The 22868-nt window shown below is 45.5% G+C and overlaps 2 protein-coding genes across 2 annotated transcripts in view; one reads left to right on the forward strand and one right to left on the reverse strand.

Annotated features, from left to right (window-relative positions):
* The window catches only part of LOC138471873 (kelch-like protein 13), a 610358-nt gene extending 592164 nt beyond the window's left edge, over window positions 1-18194 (reverse strand). Inside the window, exon 1 of the mRNA XM_069609732.1 lies at window positions 16986-18194. Coding sequence (XP_069465833.1) covers window positions 16986-18050 — 1065 coding nt within the window. The 5' untranslated portion in view covers window positions 18051-18194. The remainder of the gene's footprint in view (window positions 1-16985) is intronic.
* Window positions 1-22868, forward strand: part of DPP7 (dipeptidyl peptidase 7) — a 3316481-nt gene that overhangs the window by 2639928 nt on the left and 653685 nt on the right. The window lies entirely within an intron of this gene.

Consider the following 22868-nt stretch of genomic DNA (forward strand, 5'->3'; position numbering starts at 1 on the left):
CTCCATTCAAAGACACTAATCGGATTTAATTCCATAGATTTGGCTGCAGTTCTGTTATTATTGTAGTGTGCCAAAAACCTTTTCTTATTCTGAGTCTTGAGCAAACCAACAAAGAGTAACCATTTTATGTTTTTTTTGTGAATGCTTATGTTGGCACAACTAATTTTATTAACCAGTATTTATTTTCATTAGTTTTGCTTTCTTTTCTGATTCATTTAAGGAGACATCTCCTCGCACGTCAGCTCTCGCTCTTCTTTAGGCAATTTTTTCCTTGTGTATAAATATATCTAAAGGGCTATTAAGGGGGTTATTGTTGCCTCCCAAGTGTTTGTTTTTCTTAATTCTTAACTGGGGGGGTGTGATTCCCTGCAATATCTTATCCAAATTCCAGTCATCTACCCCCCTGTAATAGACACTTTACTGTAATCTATGGACAGTCATTAATTTGTTTAACTTTTACCCGCTGCCCATCTCATATGATTACCTTGGGAATTGATTTGGTATGGCCCTTTTAGAGAGCTTGTTCTGACTAGCGAGGAGATCTCAAGCTGCCAAAATAGAGCTTTATGATCACGTACATAATTTTCCTTCAAATGGATAGTATGATGGTAATCAACTTTGTCAGTTTGAACAATGACATGGTCTATTTGAGAATTAGCTACACAAGTTCCTGGTTCTATAGGCTCATTTAATTTTTAATAGGTTAGGCATTCTACATCAAATGTTTTCCTAGAATGCAACCATTTGCAAGTTTTAGGTTTCCCATTTTGTTGCCTCTAATTGAGGATCTCTGACATTCAGATACCCCGCAACCATGACTTCTCCATTTGGGCTATGCTCCTCCCATTGAATTAACAAGTGTCTTATTACTTTTAGTATTTTGTCTGTAAAAAGGCCAGTGGGTGGGTCATATACATTGATTACCAGGATTTCTCTCAATGGGTGATCTGCAGCCTTCATAATTGCTGAGCGAACATATTGAGAGCTATACCGGCTTGTATTGATCTTAATTGCCATATTAGTTTGTACTCTGATTGCTAGACCCCCACTAGCTCTACCCTTATTAGATGAGATCGCTTGATTGTGTAATATAAGGAAGCCATCTATAAAGAGCAGTTTCTGAGTCCAGGTTTCTTGTAAAAGAAAGAGTTCAGAACTCATAATTGAAGTGAGGCCTTCTGTTTTCTTCAAAAAGCAATTGGTTGCATGTGTTAATATCCCTGCAAAAATATTGTCATACAAAAATATCGTCATATTTGTGCGGCGATATTGAGCCATGGTCCCTGCGGGGGACACCCCTGCAACCCCAGCATTATTTTTAAATGTGCGGGAGACACCCCCGCAATCCCCGCTCCCACAAATTATCACCCTTCAAAAATATCGCCTGTGGCGAGACAAACGACCATATGTACGGCAATATTTTTGGTTAATATGTAGGGATACCAAGCAATTGTGTCCTTGAGTGTTCCATGAGAGACATTGTATTGTTTTCTTAACTTTAGATTGTCAATTGATCCTACTTTCCACTGACATGAAGCCTGAGGTCATTAATGCTAATTTTTCAGATTTTTTCCATAGTTAATATGTCCCTGCATACAGTGAGTGATAGCCCCATTATTTCCAAAGCATTAATATTAGCTGTTAACACAGCCACAATTATTGGAGATGAAAATTAGACTAAGGCCCAATTAGAATCACTACCCAATTTTGGGAGTTCTATTTTTGTGATATTGTTTGAATCAATCGCCTTTAGTCGTCTATTTTGAGCAAATATTTCTAGCAGGCATGAGCGATTCAAGGAAGGGCTATAGTTGGAGGGGTTCTTTTCTTGTATCAAAATCCATCTGCTGAGATCTTATAAATCTTCATCCTCCACCATAGCATTTTTCTGTGTGATCGACTTAGTATTGGTGGTTCTTACATCCTCCAGTTGTGGAGTTAGGTCTTCCAATTCCAAAAGCACTATTGCTTTGGCTAGGCCCGCTTCCTGATTTTTTGCTATTAACTGTTAGTTTAATCCTTTCAATGACGTCTGGATTTTTTCAGAGAGTTTATTAAAAGAGTAGGTTTCTCTTGCTCTTGTGCCCTGTTTGCAGAGGGGCCATTTAGTCGAAAACATCTTCCGGTGCCATCTGGAAGAGTGTTTTTAACTAGGAAGCTTTTCTTAGTCTTTTCTTTTGATTTTTTCCCTTTTGGAATATCATCCTCTTCCCTTACTTTTTCTATTTCCTTCTGGGGGATCTCTTGCCGGGGAAGAGACACCTTACATCCTATGTGTGTCTCTCTTGATGGAACTTGTATTCCCAGTTTGATAAATCTATTGATGAAGTTGCCATTCTAGCAAGATCACTGGTAGAAGGCTGTTGTGAATCAACGATCCAGCATTCAGTTGGTTTACCAGCTTGAATCACAAACTCTTGGTCTCTTGTGGGTAGTAATGCTTTGTCTAATCCTTGACTGGTAAAATCTAGTTTCAACACTTGTTCCGTCAGCACAGCAACCATGTCTTTATGATCTGTTTGATTTTCATACCATTTTTCCAAAGTGGATTCCATCAAATCCATCTTTTTCATCATAAGGGCCGTGTAATTCTCCTGGCCATTTTCCTTTTGGTTTAGAATAGGCGTGTATTGCATTGCATGATTGGAATGTCTTGAGTCTTCACTGTCAGATTCAGAGCTGGTTGAAATATCTGAGGAAGTAACCAGTACACCCAGGTCTGGGGTGTTGGATAGATCAGAGGCTGAAATTGTATTTGTTTCCTTATCCCTTGTCTTTCTTCCGCCTTCCATTTTCAGCAGCGAGTTATTATTGTCAATGGTTGGCGACTCAGGTGATATATCCTTATTTTCGGTACATTGGTTGCAGCATAATTATTCTGAAGTGAATGCCCCGATGGCAGGGGGTCATTTATCTTTGATGTCCTAGTTACTGGTTGACTTGTAGCACTGGTTTTACAGCTGCCTATGGGCATATAATCTGTCATTTTTCCCTTTTCTTTGCGGTTGGTGTGAGCATTAGATGTTTTTTTCCTTCTGTTTACAGTTGAGCTATGCAGACCAAAACATCGGGAGGCACTGCGCGTCATCTTGCAGGGCGATATTAATCAGCTCCTAAATGATTGCCAGTGGCCACCAACTCTCTCACAATCACAGAATGGTAAATAAATCACCAAGTATGCCGTGTCCGATCCTCTTCAGGAAAATCGGAAGGTGTATGCAGCGTTTACTGAAATCAAGCGTCACAAGGGGTGGGAAAACATCAACACTAGTCCCAATGTTACTTGAAAGTTACTGGCTAGCAGTCGGCTCAAAGGTAAAAGAAAAATCTGCAGTCACTGAGTCATACACATTAGCAGACCAACGTGGGCTCACACAAGACACACACAAAGTGCATTGGTAAGTCGGCTCAAAGGTTTTCACACATGCAATCACTGACTCTCACACAGTAGCAGAGACCAGCGTGAGCTCATACGAGGGTTGTATAATGCGTTTCAGTAAGTTTGTGGTTTTCTACAATCGTATAACACTGTAGAGGCGAGGGATTCCAAAAGGTTTTCAAATCTGAATTAAACATTTGCTGACATAATTCGCCTTGCAGTAGGGTGAGATGGAATCGGAAGTCAGCTGTAAGATCAGTATGTCTTCAAAGAGGTCTTCCTGTTTTAGAGAGAGTACCTCAAAACTGGCTTACCGCACACAAATTGTAGTCAAAAGTTGTGGTCTGAGAACCGGCTCAGTACATAACTTCTTCCTTATCGTGGGAGCCACAAGAACACATGAACACTCTCCTCACTCTGCAACACTACGCTGTGGAGCCGGTTCTTGAAGTGATCGCCTTCCCTTTCTGGTGAGAGCAGTAGAAAGACTCCTTTCTGCTCGGAAAATCAGCTTTGCAGAGAAACAGAAGAGGTGAGTTCCCGAACACAGGAACACTCTCCACACTCCGCAATGCTCCGCTGGGGAGCCGGTTCTTAAAGTGGTTGCCTCCCCTTTCTGATGAAAGTAGTAGAAAGACTCTTTTCTGCTTCGAAAAGCAGCTTGCCAGAAAAACAGAGGAGGTGAGTTCCCGAACACAGAAATACTCTCCAAACTCTGCAACGCTCCACTGTGGAGCCGGTTCTTAAAATGGTCACCTCCCCTTTCTGATGAAAGTAGTAGAAAAACTCCTTTCTGCTCAGAAAAGCAACTTGCCCGAAAAACAGAGGAGGTGAGTTCCTAAACACACAAACACTCTCCACACTCTGCAACGCTCTGCTTTGGAGCCAGTTCTTAAAGTGGCCGCCTCCCATTTTTGATGAAAGCAGTAGAAAGACTCCCTTCTGCTCGGAAAAAGCAGCTTTGCAGAAAAACAGAGGAGGTGAGTTCCCGAACACAGGAACACTCTCCACACTCCGCAATGCTCTGCTGTGGAGCGGTTCTTAAAGTGGTCGCCTCTCCTTTCTGATGAATGTAGTAGAAAGACTCTATTCTACCCGGAAAAGCAGCTTGCCAGAAAAACAGAGGAGGGGAGTTCCCGAACACAGGAATACTCTCCAAACTCTGCAACGCTCCACTGTGGAGCCGGTTCTTAAAATGGTCACCTCCCCTTTCTGATGAAAGTAGTAGAAAAACTCCTTTCTGCTCGGAAATGCAGCTTGCCAGAAAAACAGAGGAGGTGAGTTCTCGAACACAGGACCACTCTCCACACTCTATATACTGTATGCTTACCCCATTATCTGCTTGTAAGGAGAAGTTTGGAAGTTTCATAAAGCAAAATGTTAATTCTCAGCTTCAGTTAGACAAGATGGCCTTTGCCCGTCATTAATATCAACTGTTTTCAATATAGTGGGGCAGTGCCAGTAACAGCCTTCAAAGCCAAGCCAGGTAGGTCTAAATAATGCAATCATAATCATAGAACAAAGTGAACTATTGTGACTAACTACAGTTTATCGTATTGCAGTAGGTTTGTAGATGTACAGACCGGATGGGCTATTGATCGCTACTTTGAATGTAACTATTGATCGCTACTTTGCATAAACCGCTAGTTAGCTTTGTATATTTATTACGTAAGAGGAAATAAAGTAAGTAGGAGACTATGCACAGTGGATGGCAACCAGCAGGTCACAACAAGGTTTTCCATCAAAAGCATTTGATTGTGTGATCACGTACATTTTCAAAAGTGTTCACTCATCAATATGATGCACCTTCCCCAACAAAATGGAATATAGTTGACACTGAGATTTAGATACACTAACCTAACTTTACTGAAATAAAATAGAGACCATGCAGTGTTTACAATAGAAATACTGTAATTGTGCATTATTTAACAACTTATATTTTTAGGAATTGAATTACAAGACTTAAAAAAATAAAGTTAACACATACTGGTCTTTGTCAAACAGAATATAGTTAGCCTTTGGCACTTTTAAGAGTGGGGGAGATAATTGCTGCTGGTCTCTCTCTGTCTCTCTCCATCAGCCCCTGTGAACTTGCATTGAACAGAGAAAAGAGGGTGGGTAGAACCCTGAGGGCACAAGAGGAATCCAGGGTGAGCTGCGTTTTCATTGAACAGGGTAATTTAAATTGCCAGCAGTGCTGCAGAAGTGTCAGTTTAATTAGAAAACCTAAAGAAATGTATGGAAAATTGCTATGTGATACTGCTTGTTTTACTCCTTGTATTTTATATAAAATACTGCTCTTTTTACCATTTCAACTAATCCCAGCTTAGTCCCTACTCTAACATTAAGCAGGATGCAGTTACATTTTAAACCTTATTTTTATTGAGCATTTCAACATACACAGAAAGCCAGGTAACACGTGGCGGCAACCACTGGAAAAAAGAGTAGGAAAATGCAAAACATTAATTTGTTAGCCCCCCTCTGCCCCTCCCTCCCCCAGCACATATCATTACCAGGCCCAACCGGGTGTTTGGTACAGAAAGCATCGAACAGAAACACGGCACGGAGCAAGACAGTCTAGGACGACTGACATAGTGAGGTCAAAAATTAAAACAGGAAACAAGGCGAGTTAAAATAAGTAAACAGACCGAGAAAATATACCAAGACTCTGTCAACGTAGGAGAGTTACACTCTCAAGGCACCACATTCATCACTCAGGAGAACAGCGGACCAGTTCAGCACGAAAGAGTCCATTTCATTATTGGATATAGCTGATAGTTTATCGTACGTAAAGATGGCCCATAATTTAGTGAGCCATTCAGCTTTGGAGGGGGTGGAGGCGCTCTTCCATTTTTGGGCGAGGGCCAATCTCCCTGCTCTCAGCATCGCCTTGACCACTTTTGGAAAGGCAAACACATCAGTCGGGGGCGGGCATGCCCAGGAGAACCTCCAAAGGATGTAGGGAAGGACCAGTGCCCACAATTCCCTTGATCCAACTAAGTAGCTCGGAAAATAGACCCGAACCACCAGACACTCCCACTACATGTGGTACCAGGTTCACTGTTGCGAACATTTCCTAGGGCAGAGTGGGGAAGTTCCCACAAACATCTTGGACAGGGTGACAGGGGGACGATGCCAAGAATGCAACATCTTCAAACCATGTTCCATCGCAGAGGTGTACAGAGACCCCGAAAAGATAGACCTAAAGATCGCTCTTCATGTTGGCTCCTCAAGGGTCACTCCCAGTCTCTCGTCCCACACTCACTTGAAAGGCTGTCTACATTCTAGGTTGGCTGAAATTAGATTTCTGTAAATCTTAAAGAGGGAGCCCTTCCTAGTTGTAGATTCCACTATAATTCTTTCAAAGGGTGTAAGAGGACGGGTCAAGGCCGCCAACCATCTGGAGTGAGTAATGATCCCCTTAAGGCGCAAGTATTCAAACACAGTGAGTGGATGGTCCCCCATAGCATCAGACAATTGATCATATTCAATGAAGGCACCCTCGCGGAAGAGCATGGTGACTCTCTCCAAACCCATATCTGACCACGACTGGGAATCGTGGAATCCCTTAGCTCCTAGATTAAAGGGAGGTCCCCACAGGGAAGTCAGGGGGGACGGCCAGGAAAATAACGACTTATTATCCTTATTCGCCTTCTAAGACGCCCACAAGGAAGCCGGGGTCGGATGGTATTTGAGGTGTGATGGGAGGGATTTGGTAGAGGCCCATAAGAGATCCCTAACTTTCTTGGGGTGGGAGTGAATATCTTCGATATAGGTCCAGTAAGCGCCCATGTCATCCCTCATATGCTCCAACATCACTTGAAGCTAGGCTGCCGTATGATATAACCCAAAATCGGGAAGTCCAAAAACTCCACAGGATTTCGGCAGGGTTAAAATTGAGTGTTTAATTCTTGCCCTTTTGCCACCCCAGATAAGGCATTGTACTTGTACATGTGATGTCTTAAAGAAAGCTTCCGGGATGACAATGGGAAGGGCCGTGAAGAGGTAGAGTAGACAGGGCAAAATATTCATTTTAACCGTGACTGTATGACCAAACCACAAGAGGGTTAGGGGCAGCTAACGTATGTGGTCATTACTGATCTTTGCCATAATCGGGGGGAAGTTAGATTCAAATAGGTCTCCTAGGTCTTGAAGAATGGATATTCCTAAATACGGGGTGGCTCCATATTCTACTCTCATACCCTTCAGCTCAGAGTTTCCTCTGCTTTCGAGGTCCTTATCGCCCATAGGCATTATGCACGATTTAGATAGGTTAATCCCAAGGCCAGAGAAAGACCCAAACAAACTAATAAGATCCAGCAAGTGAGGAAGGGAGTCACAGAGATTGATCAAGTAGGCCAAAATGTCGGCAGCGAAGAGCGACAGTTTAAATTCGCATTCGCTGCATTGAACTCCAGAGATTCTATGATCCGACCTAATCACAATGGCCAAAGTCTCCATTGCCTAGGCGTATAAAAGGGGGGAAAGGGGACACCCCTGGTGGGTGCCTCTAGAGAGGTGTAGGGGCGCAGAAGTAGTGCCATTAACCAAAACCCTTGCTGAGGGACCGTTGTGCAAGGTTGAGATCCACCTACAAAAACTATCTCCCAGGCCCATTTTTTGGAGGACCTTACCCATGTAAGGCCATTCAACCCGGTCAAAGGCCTTTTCTGAGTCCAGCGAGAGGAGGTAGGCCTCTATGTTGCGGCTTGAGACATCATGCATAAGGTACAAGATCTTTCTTATATGTTCTGCCCCCTATCTCCCAGGAATAAAGCCAACCTGATCCCCATGCACCAAGGATGAAAGATGTTTAGCCAGTCTATTGGCGAGGAGCTTGGCCAGAATTATGACATCTGTGTTCAGGAGCAAAATGGGGCGATAGGACTGACATTGGGTGGGGTCTTTCCCCTCCTTAGGAAGCACTACAATAAGGGCCGACATCATTGAGTGAGGGTGGGCTCCTGTTTCTAAGGCAGTATTAAACATTTTGGACATGAACGGGGCCAGGGCACAGCGAAAGGATTTGTAAAAGCAAACCGTGAAGCCATCATCTCCCGGCGTGGTGTCGCCCTTCAAAGTGGTAATGGTATCTATTACCTCCTGCGGCGTGATGGGGAGTTCAAGGGAGTCGGTAGTTTCAAAAGAGTGGCGGGAAATGGGCAAGGAATCTAAGAAACGCTCAAGGTCGGCGCCGTCCCCCGAATATTCCGAGGTATACAGATGTTCGTAATACTAGCGGAATTGTTCAACTATTGAGGCATCCCTTAAGAATTTCTCCCCCTCGGAAGACCGGATGATGTCTACTCTCCTGCTGTTTCTAAGATCCCTCAACCTCCAGGCTAATATCCTATCCGCCTTTTCCCCTTACTCCATATATTTTTGTTTTGGGAAGGCTTCCTTTCCGTCTGGCCCACAAGGAGAGCTAACCTCAACAACAACATCATCAAAAGACCCCCTCCCCCTGAATTTAACCCAGACAGAATCTGCAGATCCCCCCTCCCATCCCAGCTGAAGGCCACAATGGACCTAGACAATAAAAGAGCACAATTATCCACATTGCAACTAACAAGGGGTAGAATGAGGCTGATCATAAGGATCTCATGGGGGTCCACAAGCCAGATAGTTTCCGCTCAGAGTCTTCTCATCCTGCAAATTAACTCAGGCGGCGGCCAGAGGATCATCTGACGTTTGATGAACTTGGTGAGGCTTCCTGAACTTTCTGTGTCCTCGAACTTTGCGTCTCTCTGTGGGACCATTAGATTTGCAGGGACTGGCTAAATCCCGTCGAGCTTCAGATGGTACCACGCCAGGGTCACATAAAAAAAGTTCCTGGGATACTCTGTGAATATCATCCACCGTAACCAAGGCATATGTGTAGCCCTCCAGTTCAAAAGAGAGCGAGAAGGGGTAACCCCACATGTACCGCACCCCCTTATATTGAAGCATTTTCGTCAGGGGGGAGCAGAGGCGGCACCTCGCTAAGGCAAAGGCAGACAGGTCTTGGTAGATTGAAATTTGCGCATTTTCCCAGTTAATCGGACCTTTCTTTCGAGCCAATTCCAAAATGTTACTCTTCTCAGAGAAGTAATGTAACCTCACCAGGATAGATCTGGGACCCCTGTTGGGGGCGCCCGCTCTGTGTGCTCTGTCAATAGTTGGTTCATTAGTATTGGCATTGTCGAAAAGTGACCTGACAACAGCGTTGGCAGCTTTAAGAATGTCTGACTGCGTTTCGCCCTCTCGCTCCGGAAAACCTAGGAATCGTAAATTACAGCGGCGCTCTCTATTTTCCAAATTGTCCAGCTTCAAGGAGCACTTCTCTTCCCTCCTTTCCAGCTCAGCCAGATGCATATCAAGCTGGCTTTCAAGTATATCAACGGAAGCTGTCTTTGCTTCTAGTGCTTGGACCCGGTCATCAATGGTATCAACCTTTTTGTCCAGGGTATCCAGCCTTACAGCGATGTCTGCCCTAAAGCCACATATTTCCTCCAAAAGAGCTGCCATGCTCTTGGTGACTGAGTTGGCGCAGAATGTCTCTGGTTGCGATGGGGCCGCCCTGTTGGGGGGGGGGAGCAAGTGAGGTGGCGTCCGGCAAAACCTTTGGAGAGACTCAGCCCAGTTCATGAAGGCACCAACTACGCAGGGACACGGGACAGGCCCCTTATTGGGTCCGGCCAAGAGGAGGCAGTGTGGGGGGCCCGAACAGATACGTGAGGAAGAGGCTAGGAGGCCGTAGGTGGATTCCTGCAAGCGCTAAAGGCAGGGCTGGAGGTCCGGTGGGTGGCTCGCTCCAGGGGTGGGGGGCTCCGTGCAAGTATGGGATGCGCCAAGCAATAGTATACTTCCAAGACCCTCGAACCGGGGAGGGAAGCAGAGACCGGCTCCACCAACCACTAGCAGACTCGTGGTGGACCAGCTACAAAGCAGGAGCTTGCTAGGTAGGGTAGAGGTCAGCAAGGCAGAAGAGGTGACAGGGGGCCGAGGCCCGTGGGCAGAGGAACAAGAAGAAGCAACACGCCGGCCAACTCGAGGACTGTGGAGTGGGCACTGCCGGTCCAAAGGGGAATAGTCCAGAATTGGTCAGGATGCTGGCCAGCCCCAGGGAGTGCAGCACGTCGCACCCGCAATGATGGATGAGTAGGAATAATGGCACTTGCCCCCAGTGCAGACCTCACCACCCCTCTATAAACTGAACCCAGGGGAGGGGGCCAGGCTTCCCCAACACTGGCAACGTGCAGCTATCTGGGCTCCATGCTCCCTCCCCCCCAAGACTGCAAGAGCAGGAAACGCACAGGGAGTCCCGCCAGGCGATAGAAAGTGGGGGGGGCCAGAGCACTAACCTTATCCGCGCCATGGGACCACGGCTCCTCAGTCCAGCACCGCTGTTCTGTTGTGGGCGAAGCGCCTCAGGCGCGCAGGCAAGACCTCAGGCCGCTCCCAAGCTGCCCCGCAGAGGAGGGATTACGGCTGCCACAGGAGTAGGGAAATTCCGCGGGGGCTAATCAGGAGGACCCCCTACGGATCAGCAGCGGTCCTCGTCAGGCTCCGGCGGCGGCAAGAAGAGGGCCCAGCGAGAAGAGCACCGGCCCGCGTAGATGGCAGAGTTCTTGGAGTGAGGGGGGAACAACCTCCTCTGCGGTCTGACTCTTGAAGTGCCACTCAAACTCGCTGAGGCCTCGCACCCCCAATCTGAGGGTAGAAGAAAAAAAAACAATGCTGCAGCTTCAACGAGGTGGGGGGCCCGAGGGAGACCCTCACAGGATACAGCAGGAGGAGAGGGGGGGTCCTGCAACACTCGGCCGACGAAGGCCTCAGGCACCTCCCTCACCCCGGGGACAACACAGCAGGCGTGGAGCCTCAGTCGGGAACCGGGCCAAACACTGCTTCGCTGACAAGAACTGGCTCTAGTTTCTGGCCACACTTCGCCCCCGAAGACCGGGGTTTCTCTCGTTCGATGCCTGGGGGGTTCACACAGCCCCCAGGAGGGTTAAGGCCTCTCTCCTGGGGGGAAGGGAGGGCTCAAGTTCCTTTTAACGGTCACAAGGGAGGAAGCAGGCGGCGGTGCTTCAGATCATCTCGGCGCCCCCTGGTGGCTTTGCAGTTACATTTTAAATTCTTTATCATTACGCAGCAAGTCAGTAGTCTTGACATTTTTATTGACAAGACACATGCTCGTATTCTTTAAAATACACTTCGCTTATAACAATAATATTGGTTTCATCATCTTTGGAATCTTTCTGCTCCCTGCGCCACCCCTCCCCCCCCCTATGGCACCCCTCTCCACCCTCGCATAGTTTAACATGCTTTAAAGGCAAGAGCGACTGGGGAATTATGCTATGAATTAGGAAACCTTAGCTGGGCATATCATTAACGTTTCCAAGTTAAAACGTTGTTTTAGTTTACACTTCATTGGCTACCAAGAGCCCTGTAAATAAGTTGTGTAGTTTATGACTACTTTTTTGCACAGAAAAACCGAACGCATTGCACCTTCATCATTTCATGCAGTGCTTAAAGGAGTTTTTGTGTTCAAGCACGATTTTGTCACACAATTCAGCTCTTTAATACAAACACTTCTTGGTATTTTTTGGTTTTGTGCATTTTTGTGGCGCAATTGCCAAAACCATTGTTACAAAAGGGAGAGAGAGGAAACAGAGTTCTGAACAGAAAATATCTGTTTAGCATAGCAACCAACAGTGCCACGGAATTAAATGGCCAACTCACTAAAATGTCTTTTTCTAAACTCCTCCACTGCACTACCAAATGAGGAGCTCACTAAGAAGATGTGCTCCAATCAGCATCATTTTTTAAAGAAGCAAGTGGCTCAGCTTTCCATTTCCCAGCTGCAAATTGATTTGCCTTTTGGGCTATTTTGAGCTATTTCGCATACGATTGTGCTAGTTTAGGGCTACTTTCAGCAGCAATCTTGTTTTCTGTTCTTCACAACCTTTGCATTTGCCTGTGCAGGCATAGTAGTCAGAGGCAGTGTACAATGTTGCCAAATGTCTCCTGAACCAGAGAGGGGGTGGAACCGTGCAGACAGACCCAAAGAGTAATACTAACGCAGTGCTGCTGCATAACTAATGTTAAACAGCCGACTTCATTTTTGCCATGGAAACTCAGAGAGGCATGTAAAATTCATTTCGTTTCTCCAGGTATGTATACAACAAACACAAGGGCACGGTCCTGTGTCTGGATGCAGGCAGCACCTTGATTTGTGGTGCTCTATGGTCTGCTGCATCAGTTAGATCAGCCCGTACACCATCCTGTAGCGTGAGTCCTCTATCTATGCAGTTCTATGCATAAAAGAAAAGGGCATACGAGGCCCTATGTATGTTAGCAGCGGTATTGCACCTCTCCAGAAAGTAATACAAGCATATTTTGGAGAGGTGCAGTACCGAAGACATTTTTAATTTCTGACAAGGACCTCTCTTTATTCTCAGTGGTACTGCACCTCTTGTTTTTAAATGTCATAAAACGTGTCCTCAGAAGCAGTGTGATGGTGAAACTGCTTACACTCAATTCTGTATCAGTACAAAATTACAGTATTAGAGACACAAATGTCCTGATAAGAAGTACCTGGCACCTCTTGGCCACCGCATTGCCGCTCTCTGCTCCAACTTTCAGTGCTAGGCGGATGACACTCATCTCGTTTTCAGGCTCCCCTCTGCCAACTCTTCTCCTCTCATCTCTGACTGTCTGGCTGCTATCCAGGAGTGGTGGGCCGCCAACGATCTCTGCCATAATGCCAGTAAGACAGAGATTCTCCTCATCGGCACACCTGCACCCTTCTTTCCTGTCACTTTCTGTCCTGCCTCCCTTGGTCCTCTTCCTGCTCCCACCTGTGAGGCTAAGAACCTCGGGGTCATCTTCGACTCCACACTCTCCTTTTCCCCTCACATCTCTGACGTCTCTAAGAAGTCAAACTACCTACTGCACCTTCTCAGAGGTATTCTTCCTTTCCTCTCCTTTTCCCAGAAGCTCACTGTCTCTAGAGCTCTGGTTCTATCTAGGCAGGACTAATGCAACAGCCTCTTTCGAAATCTGGCTGCATATACTCCCCACCCTCTGCAACTCATCCAGAACAGGACTGCGAGATGTGTCTTTGGCCTCAAACCCAGGGATCGTATCTCTCCAGCACTGACATCTCTGCATTGGCTCCCAGTAGCTGCAAGGATTATGTTCAAGACACTCTTCATTGTCCACAAGGCTTTCTGGGGCCTGGGTCCTCAATACCTCCAACCCTCTCTTCGTAAATACCTTTCTATTCAAGCTCTTTGTTCCTCCACCTCCAACTCCCTAAGGGTCAGTCGCTCTCCAAGCAACGAGTTGGTGGTAGATCTCTTTCTTCAGCTGGGGCCTCCCTCTGGAACAGTCTCCCTGCCTCTCTGAAACATGAGGAGAGCCATCTCTGGTTCCGGAAACACCTCAAGACCTTCCTCTTTGCTTCTGCCTTCTCTCTTCCTCTCCCCTGCTGATTTCCTGTCTGATACTGCACTGGTCACCTGGCTACTCTCTGATTTCGGGCCCAAGTCCCTGCCCGCGCAGTTTCACACCTGCACTGCCTCCCGGCAACCCCTGCACTCGGGTCTGTATCTGTAAACCTACAGTCCCCCAACCTGCATTTCTGGACACCTGCTGTCTGCACTTACCCTTGCCCCTGCCACCTGTTGGCTGCACTTCTTGTTATTGTTTTGATCCCATGTACAGCACTGCCCTTTCCCCTGGCACTTTCCCCTCCCCTGGACTTGCACAATCTCAATGTCACTTGGCCTATTAAGATCGTTGTCTCTATCCTCCCTCTGTTCCCCCTTCCTTGCCTCATTGTGCCTTGAAACACTTGTGTATAGGCGCGTTACAAATGCCATATCATATCATAAGTTACAGCTATTACCAAAACAGTTGCAGAGAAATAATATCAACATTTTTGGAGAATGGTATTAGAATAGCAAGATGCACATTTTTCTTTTTCACGATAGAGTGGTCAAACTTGTGATAAAGATGCAAAATGTGAAACAGGGGTTGGAGTAAGGGCTTGCAATATATGTACATTGAGAAGCCAGGCCTGAACTATATGCACAGTGAGAAGCCAGGCTTAAAATATGCATAAATTGTGATGGCTTTTAAAGTTAACAGAAGCGGCACTGGCACAATAGTGTCCTCTGTGGAAGATAGAATCAGATACAAAATCGAAGGGGGGTTGAGATTATAAGTGCGTTGTGCTCTCGAATTTGTCATGGCCGGTGCTCTAAGAAGGCTTCTCAGAGTGAAGAAGTCCACCCACACTTAGGTGGAATTTCACAGAGAAGAGTCAGTGTGAAGTCCAATATTTAAATATGCCAGGGAATCGACGTAGTGTGGGCACAGGGTAAGCCCTTTGACTTTATACATCGCTGTGGGCTATAAGGAGAGGGCACCTGTGCAATATCACCTTAAAGTTCAAGTTCAATTTGACAGCAATGTTGATTTATGAATATAGTCATGTTGACATGCAAATAAGGCACATTTCAGAGGTTTTTTGATGCTTTGACCACTAGCTATTAATTCTTTAAACATGTTTAGTATGAAGTTATACTCTTTCTTAGTTCATAATGGAAGACTGTGGTTGGCCATATCAATTGGTGATGCTCAGGGTTCAACTAACAATGCATGTTCTCGTTTCTGATTAGTATTGAGCACTCAATAAATGACAAAACCAGAAGGTGTCCTGTCTGGGTAAAATTGCAGTCATTTTAAGACACACTGTAGAGACTATTTCACAACCACTTTCTGACATAAGTCTGTGATTGACTAAAGGTGGCAGGATGGAGAGAAGGACATGGCAGGAAACTGGAAGAGGGAGAGTATTTGATGAAATTGAAGGGAAGTATTTCAATAGACATCAAAGGAAGGAGCCTATTTTAATGATGTAGTTCCTGAATTTGTCAGGTGATCACAGAATGCCTGGAAATTTGACTTTTCCTAAGCGAGGCTGTGTGAGCTGTGCCCCAATCAGGGTTTCTGCAGCGGGCATTGTTGTATGACTCAAGGGAGTCTGATACCCAGATAATCTTTATCCTTCCTACTTTCCCTCAAATTCTCCTCTCACATCACTGTCTCTTGCCCATTCAACACTGCATGGAGCCATTGTGTCTTATGCTCAATGCCTCCCAACACCAAAGTCATCTGCTTGCCTGCACCTCATACTTCAACCTTTCTTCCCTCACCTTTTTCATTTCCCCATACCATCTCACATAGTCCCTAATGTGCACAACCTTGAGTTCCTCGTCGCCAGAGATCCTGAACTCCACCGACTTTTGCACAGACTTGCACTCTTTTGTCACATCACCAAAATGTTCACATTTGAAACTCTTCCCATTCACCATCATTCTCGCTCTATGAATAATACCTCTTAAAATTACTCATATTTATTTTGAAATCAGTACATGTCCTGTCACCCTCAATCGAGCTAACTCTGTCGCAGGGGACCCCTCTTCTCCTACTGTTTGCCCCAGTTCCCTACTCAATCCCTCTGTTCATGCACTGTGTAATGTATCCTGCTTTTCTCTTTTTCTCTCTTTGCTCCTGTTCACTACAACACCCTCCTTAATGACACTAACACCCTCCTTAATGATCTCAAACATGCTGCTCCTTTCAAATCTGCCCTCAAACTTCTGGCTGTATGGGGACTCTTAATTTAACCAACCACCTCACCCCTTGATCTGCCAATCCCCTGTTGTACATTGTTTATATCTTACTATTTGAGCTGTACATTATTATCTGCATTCTGTAAACACTGTGCGTAGCCCATTGGGCCATTCTGTGCTGTTCCCATTCCATGTTTTAATGTGTGTCTTCACCCTCCACCAACTGCATCAACACTTACCTAATTATCACTTTACCCTCTTTTTACAAAGCGACTGCTCCACTTTCTGTTATGGACCACATGCACATTGATTGTTTCCAAAAAAAACATATACATTCTTCTGTATTGTATGTGATGTTCCAATGTTTGCCTTATGCCAGCAGAAAACCAGGGAACTCTCCAGCTGCATGTACACCAATTGGATTAATGGATGCTGTCAATAATGGGATGAAAATCCGGTCTGGCAACAAGTGCCCCCCAAGTTAGCACAGGGCTATGGTGAGAACTGTGCTCAAATTGTAACTGATTCCCACCCATGGTGAACTGAATGTGGCCAAACTGGTCATGCCAATCATTTCTTGGTTATCATTATGATTCATTAGTATACTAAGCATAATATAGTTTGCTGCAGCTTGTCAGATTTAATGAGGGCATCAATGAACTATGATGTACTTGTGTGAATGAGCAAGATTTAGCCTTTAAGGGACTGGCACCATTACTTGTCCCCTTGGAATCTGGCCAGTGAATATGTTAAAACAAAAGGCAGCATTTATAATAGTATGGTAAGCACCCACACCAACATCCCTCCACAGTGCTTCCCTCACCCAAGACACTGCCCTTCATTCCCTTCCTGTGCTGTCATTTCTCATTCCGTCCCTCCACCCTCCATGCTGTATGTAAAATGCAATAAAGAACTACAAACGCCAAAACTATTGCCATTGTAAATGCTTGTTTAAATATCATGACTGAAATATATCTTACCTCATTTGAAGGACGTTTTCCTGATGGGTCAAATCTTGTTTGCCCTCCAATAACATAGATGAAATCATTGATCACAGCTACACAGTGATTGTACACTGGGTTACAAAGCTCCCCGAGTTTTTCCCAAGTGCTGCCTCCCTCATCTTCTATCCAGACACTGCTAGAAATGCTGTTGTCTGTAGTTCTTCCACCAAGGACTAGCAGTCTCTCCGAATTAGAGCGAATAGATGTGCTTTCTGATTGCAAGATGGGCTGTGCATACAGCTGAGAGTGGTAGCTCAGAGCGTCCTGCAGGTATTTGAAGCAACTGGAGTGTGTTTTCATAAATGGTACTACCTGGACAGATTGCTGAAGGTCCTCCAGTGGGATCAGGGGGAACCTGATCCTTTTTAGTAAGTCTTCTGCTTCTTTAAGTCTCGCAGCATCCTTTTGCAACCAGCATTTTGTGAACATGAACAGCTCGAGCTCACTGTATTCCTCGATCTCCTTTCTGTCCAGGATTTCACACAGGGTCACTTTGTCTAGCTCTTGGAGTTGCCTTTCATCTGCCAGGATGTGCTTGTAATTCTGCCCAAGGTAACACATTGCTTTGAGCTTTAGCTCTTCGGGTCCGTGCCTTTTAACAATGTTGAGGACTTCCATGCACTTACCGTTGTCTAGGCAGTCCTCTAAATATGTGAAGCACAATTTGATTGCTTCCCGCACCAGTAACATTTCCGCTGCTTTGAGCGTGTCTTCGACATTGTCAATGGAGAGATCCAGCTTGTTTGAATAAATGAAATTCAGCACAGTTCGAAGCCCACCCGCACTAACATCTTTTAGTCGGATGATACTTTCAGAGTTCTCAGGATTTGTTGCATTTCCAGAAAAGAATAATTTGCAGTAACTGCTTGCCGATGCCAAAATAACTTTATGTGCTGGGAAAGGGACTCCGCTGGCTTCCAAAATCACATCGCATAGCACATTGTGCAAACGCATGTGCCCAAATCCTTCAAAGATCTTAGCTAGATATGTATCTGAAACAAAACTTCTGGTCAACGAGGCATCCCGACACTCCAGCTCCATTTTTCACGAACTGAATTATCACAGAAAGAATATAAATTAATAAATACCTCCCCGTAGAAAAGATCAATGTTAGTTTAATGTTGCCTGGTAGCCCAATTGAAACCTGAGTTGCATGTTAGCATTTGAGAGATACATAGCACGACCGTCCAGATTTGCAGACAACAGTCTTCCGTTTCTGTGTCCGGAGAAACCTCTCTGCTAACCCATCATTAGCATCAGGTGACTCTATTGTGCTCTAAGATACACATTTGTTTTCCCCGCATGGAAACACAAACGTCATTAGAAACCCTCCCTAGCTACCTTTAAAAGAGCCGATTGGTGATTGGTTCGTCAGGGCCACGATCTGAAATTTCTGCGGAGCAAGTTAGGACATGTTTTTCCTGGCAATGTCAAACGAACATTTCTTTGATGTTAAGTCAACAAAAGAGCACTCGGCATTCTCGGGTAGCTTCCGCTAGGTTTAGCATTCTTCCAAGACTACAGTCATACTTGAGAAATGCTCTCAATCTTTTACGTTTCTGATTTACGTGGCTTTCACCAGCGACATAAACAAAAATACAGAACAATACATTCTTTATTTTGTGGAAATAACAGAAATATGTTTAATATTGTTTCAGTGCCCCTCTTATGTGCTCTTTAAATAAATAAGAAATGTGTCTGCAATGATGACAAACAATGATTTGATGAGCCTATTGTTTTTCTCCTACATATGCTTTCACATTAAAGAAGCAATATTAGCAACGCCGTTATAAAAATACAAATCTGTACGAACCTAGATTTTTAATGGGAAGAAGCACTGGAGACAACATTCGGCAAGCTCTCAATCTGGTAGAAGTGGCGTTAATGGAACACCGCAAAATGGCTCTATTTTCATTGGAATACAACTAAAGCATTTGACAAGGTAGATTCGTCATTCATGCGCCTGGTCCTTGAAGCTTTCCAATTTGGCCCTCTCTTACACAAAATGTTACTAGCTAACTACAGATCCCCTAGAGCAACCCTGAAGGTAAGCCAGAGGCAATTGGCCCCATCCCACTCTCATGTGGGACAAGACAAGGATGCCCGCTCTCACCGTTAATCTTCGTCCTAATTATGGAACCATTTGCAAAAAAAATCTACAACAATCCCGCCATCAATGGGGTGAACATAAAAGGCGAGCAATATACGGTGTCCCTCTATGTGGATGATGTAATGCTCTTTCTCACAAACAGCCGCTCTTCCCTACCAGAGGGCCTAATTGAACTGGACTCATTTGAACAGGTGGCGGGCTTCACCATTCACTATGCTAAATCAGGAGCCCTGGGGGTAGAAATGCCCAACGACACGATGTACGGCCTCAGCCAGACGTACCCATTAGAGTGGAGCACGAAAGCAATAAAGTATCTGGGGGTAGAAATCACACCAAACCCCAAAGAGCTCTATACGGACCTCAATAGATGGACAGGGCAGGAGATCTCGCTATTGGGGAGAATCACAGCATTAAAAATTAACCTTCTACCCAGATTTCTACACTTATGCTCGTCCCTGCCAGTGGAAATCCCTTTAAAGCCACTCCTGCAAGTACAAAAACAAATCTCCTGATTCATATGGAAGAAAGGCAAGGCTTGAATCCCGTAGAAAGTGATGACAGGAGCTGCTAAATGGGTTGAATGGGAGTACCCAACCTCCGTAATTATTACGCAGCAGCACAATTGACAAACGCCCTACCCTGGGCCATGCCCACACATCCCCCGAAGTTGGCGATCATCGAACAAGCCAGATACCCCTTCCAACTGAGCTCGCTACTACACGTTTTGGGGACAGCACGCAAACACTAGCCAACCATTCTCTCCTCAACTAATGCTACCATGAGAATTTGGGATTGGGCACTGCGAAAGAAAGGAATCCCAAAGGGTCTGGGCCCATACTCACCAGTCCTTCAAAACCCAGACTTCACCCCGGGCCTAGAAGTGGCAAACATTATGAATTGGAGTCAGGAGTTTGGAGGGGCTACAGACAGTTTCGCAACTGTTTGAAAATGATACCCCCTACATCTTTGAGAAATGCAAAATCCAGTTCTCCCTAACGGAAACAGACGGATTCACTTATGCTCAAATCCGACACTGGATTATCCATCCCTTGGTCAAAAGGGGGGCCACTAGAGCGCCTCACCCCCTAGAACTGACACTGCAGGAGGGCCTGCGACAAGGATTTATTGTTAGGCAGAATCCTGTGCAGTTCCCTTAAGAAGCACTACAGAAGATTAGGACTTCAGGTGAGAGCAATAAATCGCCTTCGGTATCAGTCTGTACCACATAAATTTAGTTGGTAGCTGTGGCTGAGCAGTCAGACTTATCTCAAGAGGGAGATGAGCAGTATTCAGTACTATGGAACAAGGAAACACTGACCAAAGCTTTGTAGTAAAAGAATATATATATTTATTTTATACACTTCTGGTTAAACACATCTATCACAATTCTTAAGCAAGTTAAAGTTCATCAATGAAAGTATACACAACTCCCTAGTTAAATTGTAGACAAGTTTGAGCAACAGTGAAACCTGAGCAAAACGGCACAGTGCAAACCAAACACAAATGGCGCTCTAGCAATTTCTCAGAAGGGAGGAAAAGCACAAGTTATACAGAAGTATCTTCGTACACACGCTAGCAACACTTCCCATAAGTTTGTGAACCGGTTTAAGCAAGGCAGTACATCAGTATAGAAAATATGTGAATGAAAACTGAGCAAAATGGCACTTCACAGGGTTTAAAGTGGGGAGGAAAGGGTGGTTATAAGAAGTAGGTGCACCAACACAGTTCTAGTTGAGAAGCAATCTAGAGAGGGCAGTTCTAACAAATGTAGCCAGAGTCAGTAGGCCTGTGCCAGAGTTAGTGGTACAGGGCAAGGGCCCAGGAGCAAAATGTTCTTGTAGCTGCAGTCAAGTCTTTGGTTAACGATTTTGAAAAGGCGGATGCAGAAGGTGAAACACAATGTTAAGAGATAGGGGCGGCCAACCCAACAGGTAGGTAAAGGATTTAAAACACCTTTAGCTCTACCACGCAGAAAGGACGGCCTGGCAGAACAATGTACCTTTAAAATGAAGAAGTGGCTCCTGCGGTGGGATCCAGCAGAGGAAGAGAGGCTCTCGTTGTGGAGGAAGGTTCGAGTTACTGCACTACCCAGGGATGAACCAGCCGTGGTGCTGCCTGACGAATAAAAGGTACGCTCCTTTAAATCGCGGTCCGGATGGACTGGTGCCTGGCTATCCGGCCTCCGAGTACAGGGTACTGGCGATTCGACCAAGGCAGGTCCCGGAATGCGATTGGCAAACTGGTTGGCCCCAACAGCTCAAGGGAAGAAGGCTCTTTCAGATGAAGATCTTCTCTCGTCGTGTGGAGAAAAGTGGTGAGACGCTGCAGCAGGGCTTCACCGGTGGTTCAGTCGTTACAGATGTCTTTGGCTTCTCTCCTCTTCAGTTTCTTATTCCCAGTGGCGACGTCTTGCTCTTCCAGTCCTCAGGACCCTGCTTTTATGCAAAAAGAACCCCATTCATACAGCCTAGCTGTCACTCACACAGTGGAGTGGTCTTCTTGGCGGGAGACCCTCCAGCCTATCAGGATAGAGTGCGACATGGGTTGCGGAGGCAACCCTGTCCAGGGGTCCTACTCCCCCTCCCACACAATGGACCCACCCCAGATTCAGTGGCGCCGAAATGAGTGCTTCTGCACAGAAGCCCGCCAAAAGGACGAACAAAGGATCCCTGACCTGGGTTAGGAGTTTAGAGAAAGACACGAGAAAGAAGTTATATTACAGTTCTGGCAAATAAAACCTACCGGAGTAAAGTTAATATAAAAATACACCGGCGGTATGTTAGAGGCTGTCAGAAGATGTGGTAGCCTCGAACAATGGGAAAATCCCATAGGAAAATATTAGCGGTTGAATATTTACGCTAGTAACCAATGCCACCAGCCAGAAACTTTTGAGAGAGGGACTGTACGGTGCCCTCTCGAAAACGAACATAAGGGAAAAACTATTAACCCTTTCCTGTACCTCCATGGTAAGATGGGTTGTACTGGTTTAGAAATTGACTAGTAAAGTCAATGGGAACTTTAAATGCCCTGGGAGACAGTAGTCAGTCCCAGGGCATGGAGTCTATGTTTGGGGGTCGCTACGACACCCCTGGGTCACTGCACGGAGGGTGCTGTGTAACACATGTGAATAAAGATGGTTCCTATGGAAGTGAGAAAACCCCATAGACATTAAACACAAAGAATAGCCTAGAACACACATAGCAACAATGCCTAAGAGTGGGGAAAAGAGTCTCACTCTTAGCAGGAGACAATAACAAACCCTTCAAATCCAGCCAAGCTGCTGGGGGACTCTATAGGTAAGGGAAATTAGCCATAGAATGAGAATTCTCCCTAACATTCGCCCCCACCCCCCAGACTAAGGGACAGGAGGATCTAATCCACTCCTGGATGAGTCTCTTTCCTCTAGTCGGTTATAAACATCCTAGAGAGACCTTCAGCATGTTGGTGGTGACATCCTGACCTGTGCTCAATGGTAAAATCAAACCCTTGGAGGCAGATTGATAATTTTAGCAGTTTTGGGTTTTCCCCGTTCATTTGCATCAACCATCTCAAGGGTTGGTGGTCTGTTTGAATGATTAAAGTAGATCCATACAAGCATGGTCTAAACTTCTTCAAAGCCCACACAATGGCAAAACATTTTCTCTCAATAGTTGCCCACCTTGTTTCAGGTTCCTTCAGTTTCCTACTGATGAAGCAAATGGGACGCTCCCTACCTTTCTCATCCAGTTGACTGAGTACTGCACCTATGC

This window comes from Ambystoma mexicanum, chromosome 8 (genome assembly GCF_040938575.1).
Source record: "Ambystoma mexicanum isolate Mex_15411 chromosome 8, UKY_AmexF1_1, whole genome shotgun sequence".
NCBI lineage: Eukaryota > Metazoa > Chordata > Amphibia > Caudata > Ambystomatidae > Ambystoma > Ambystoma mexicanum.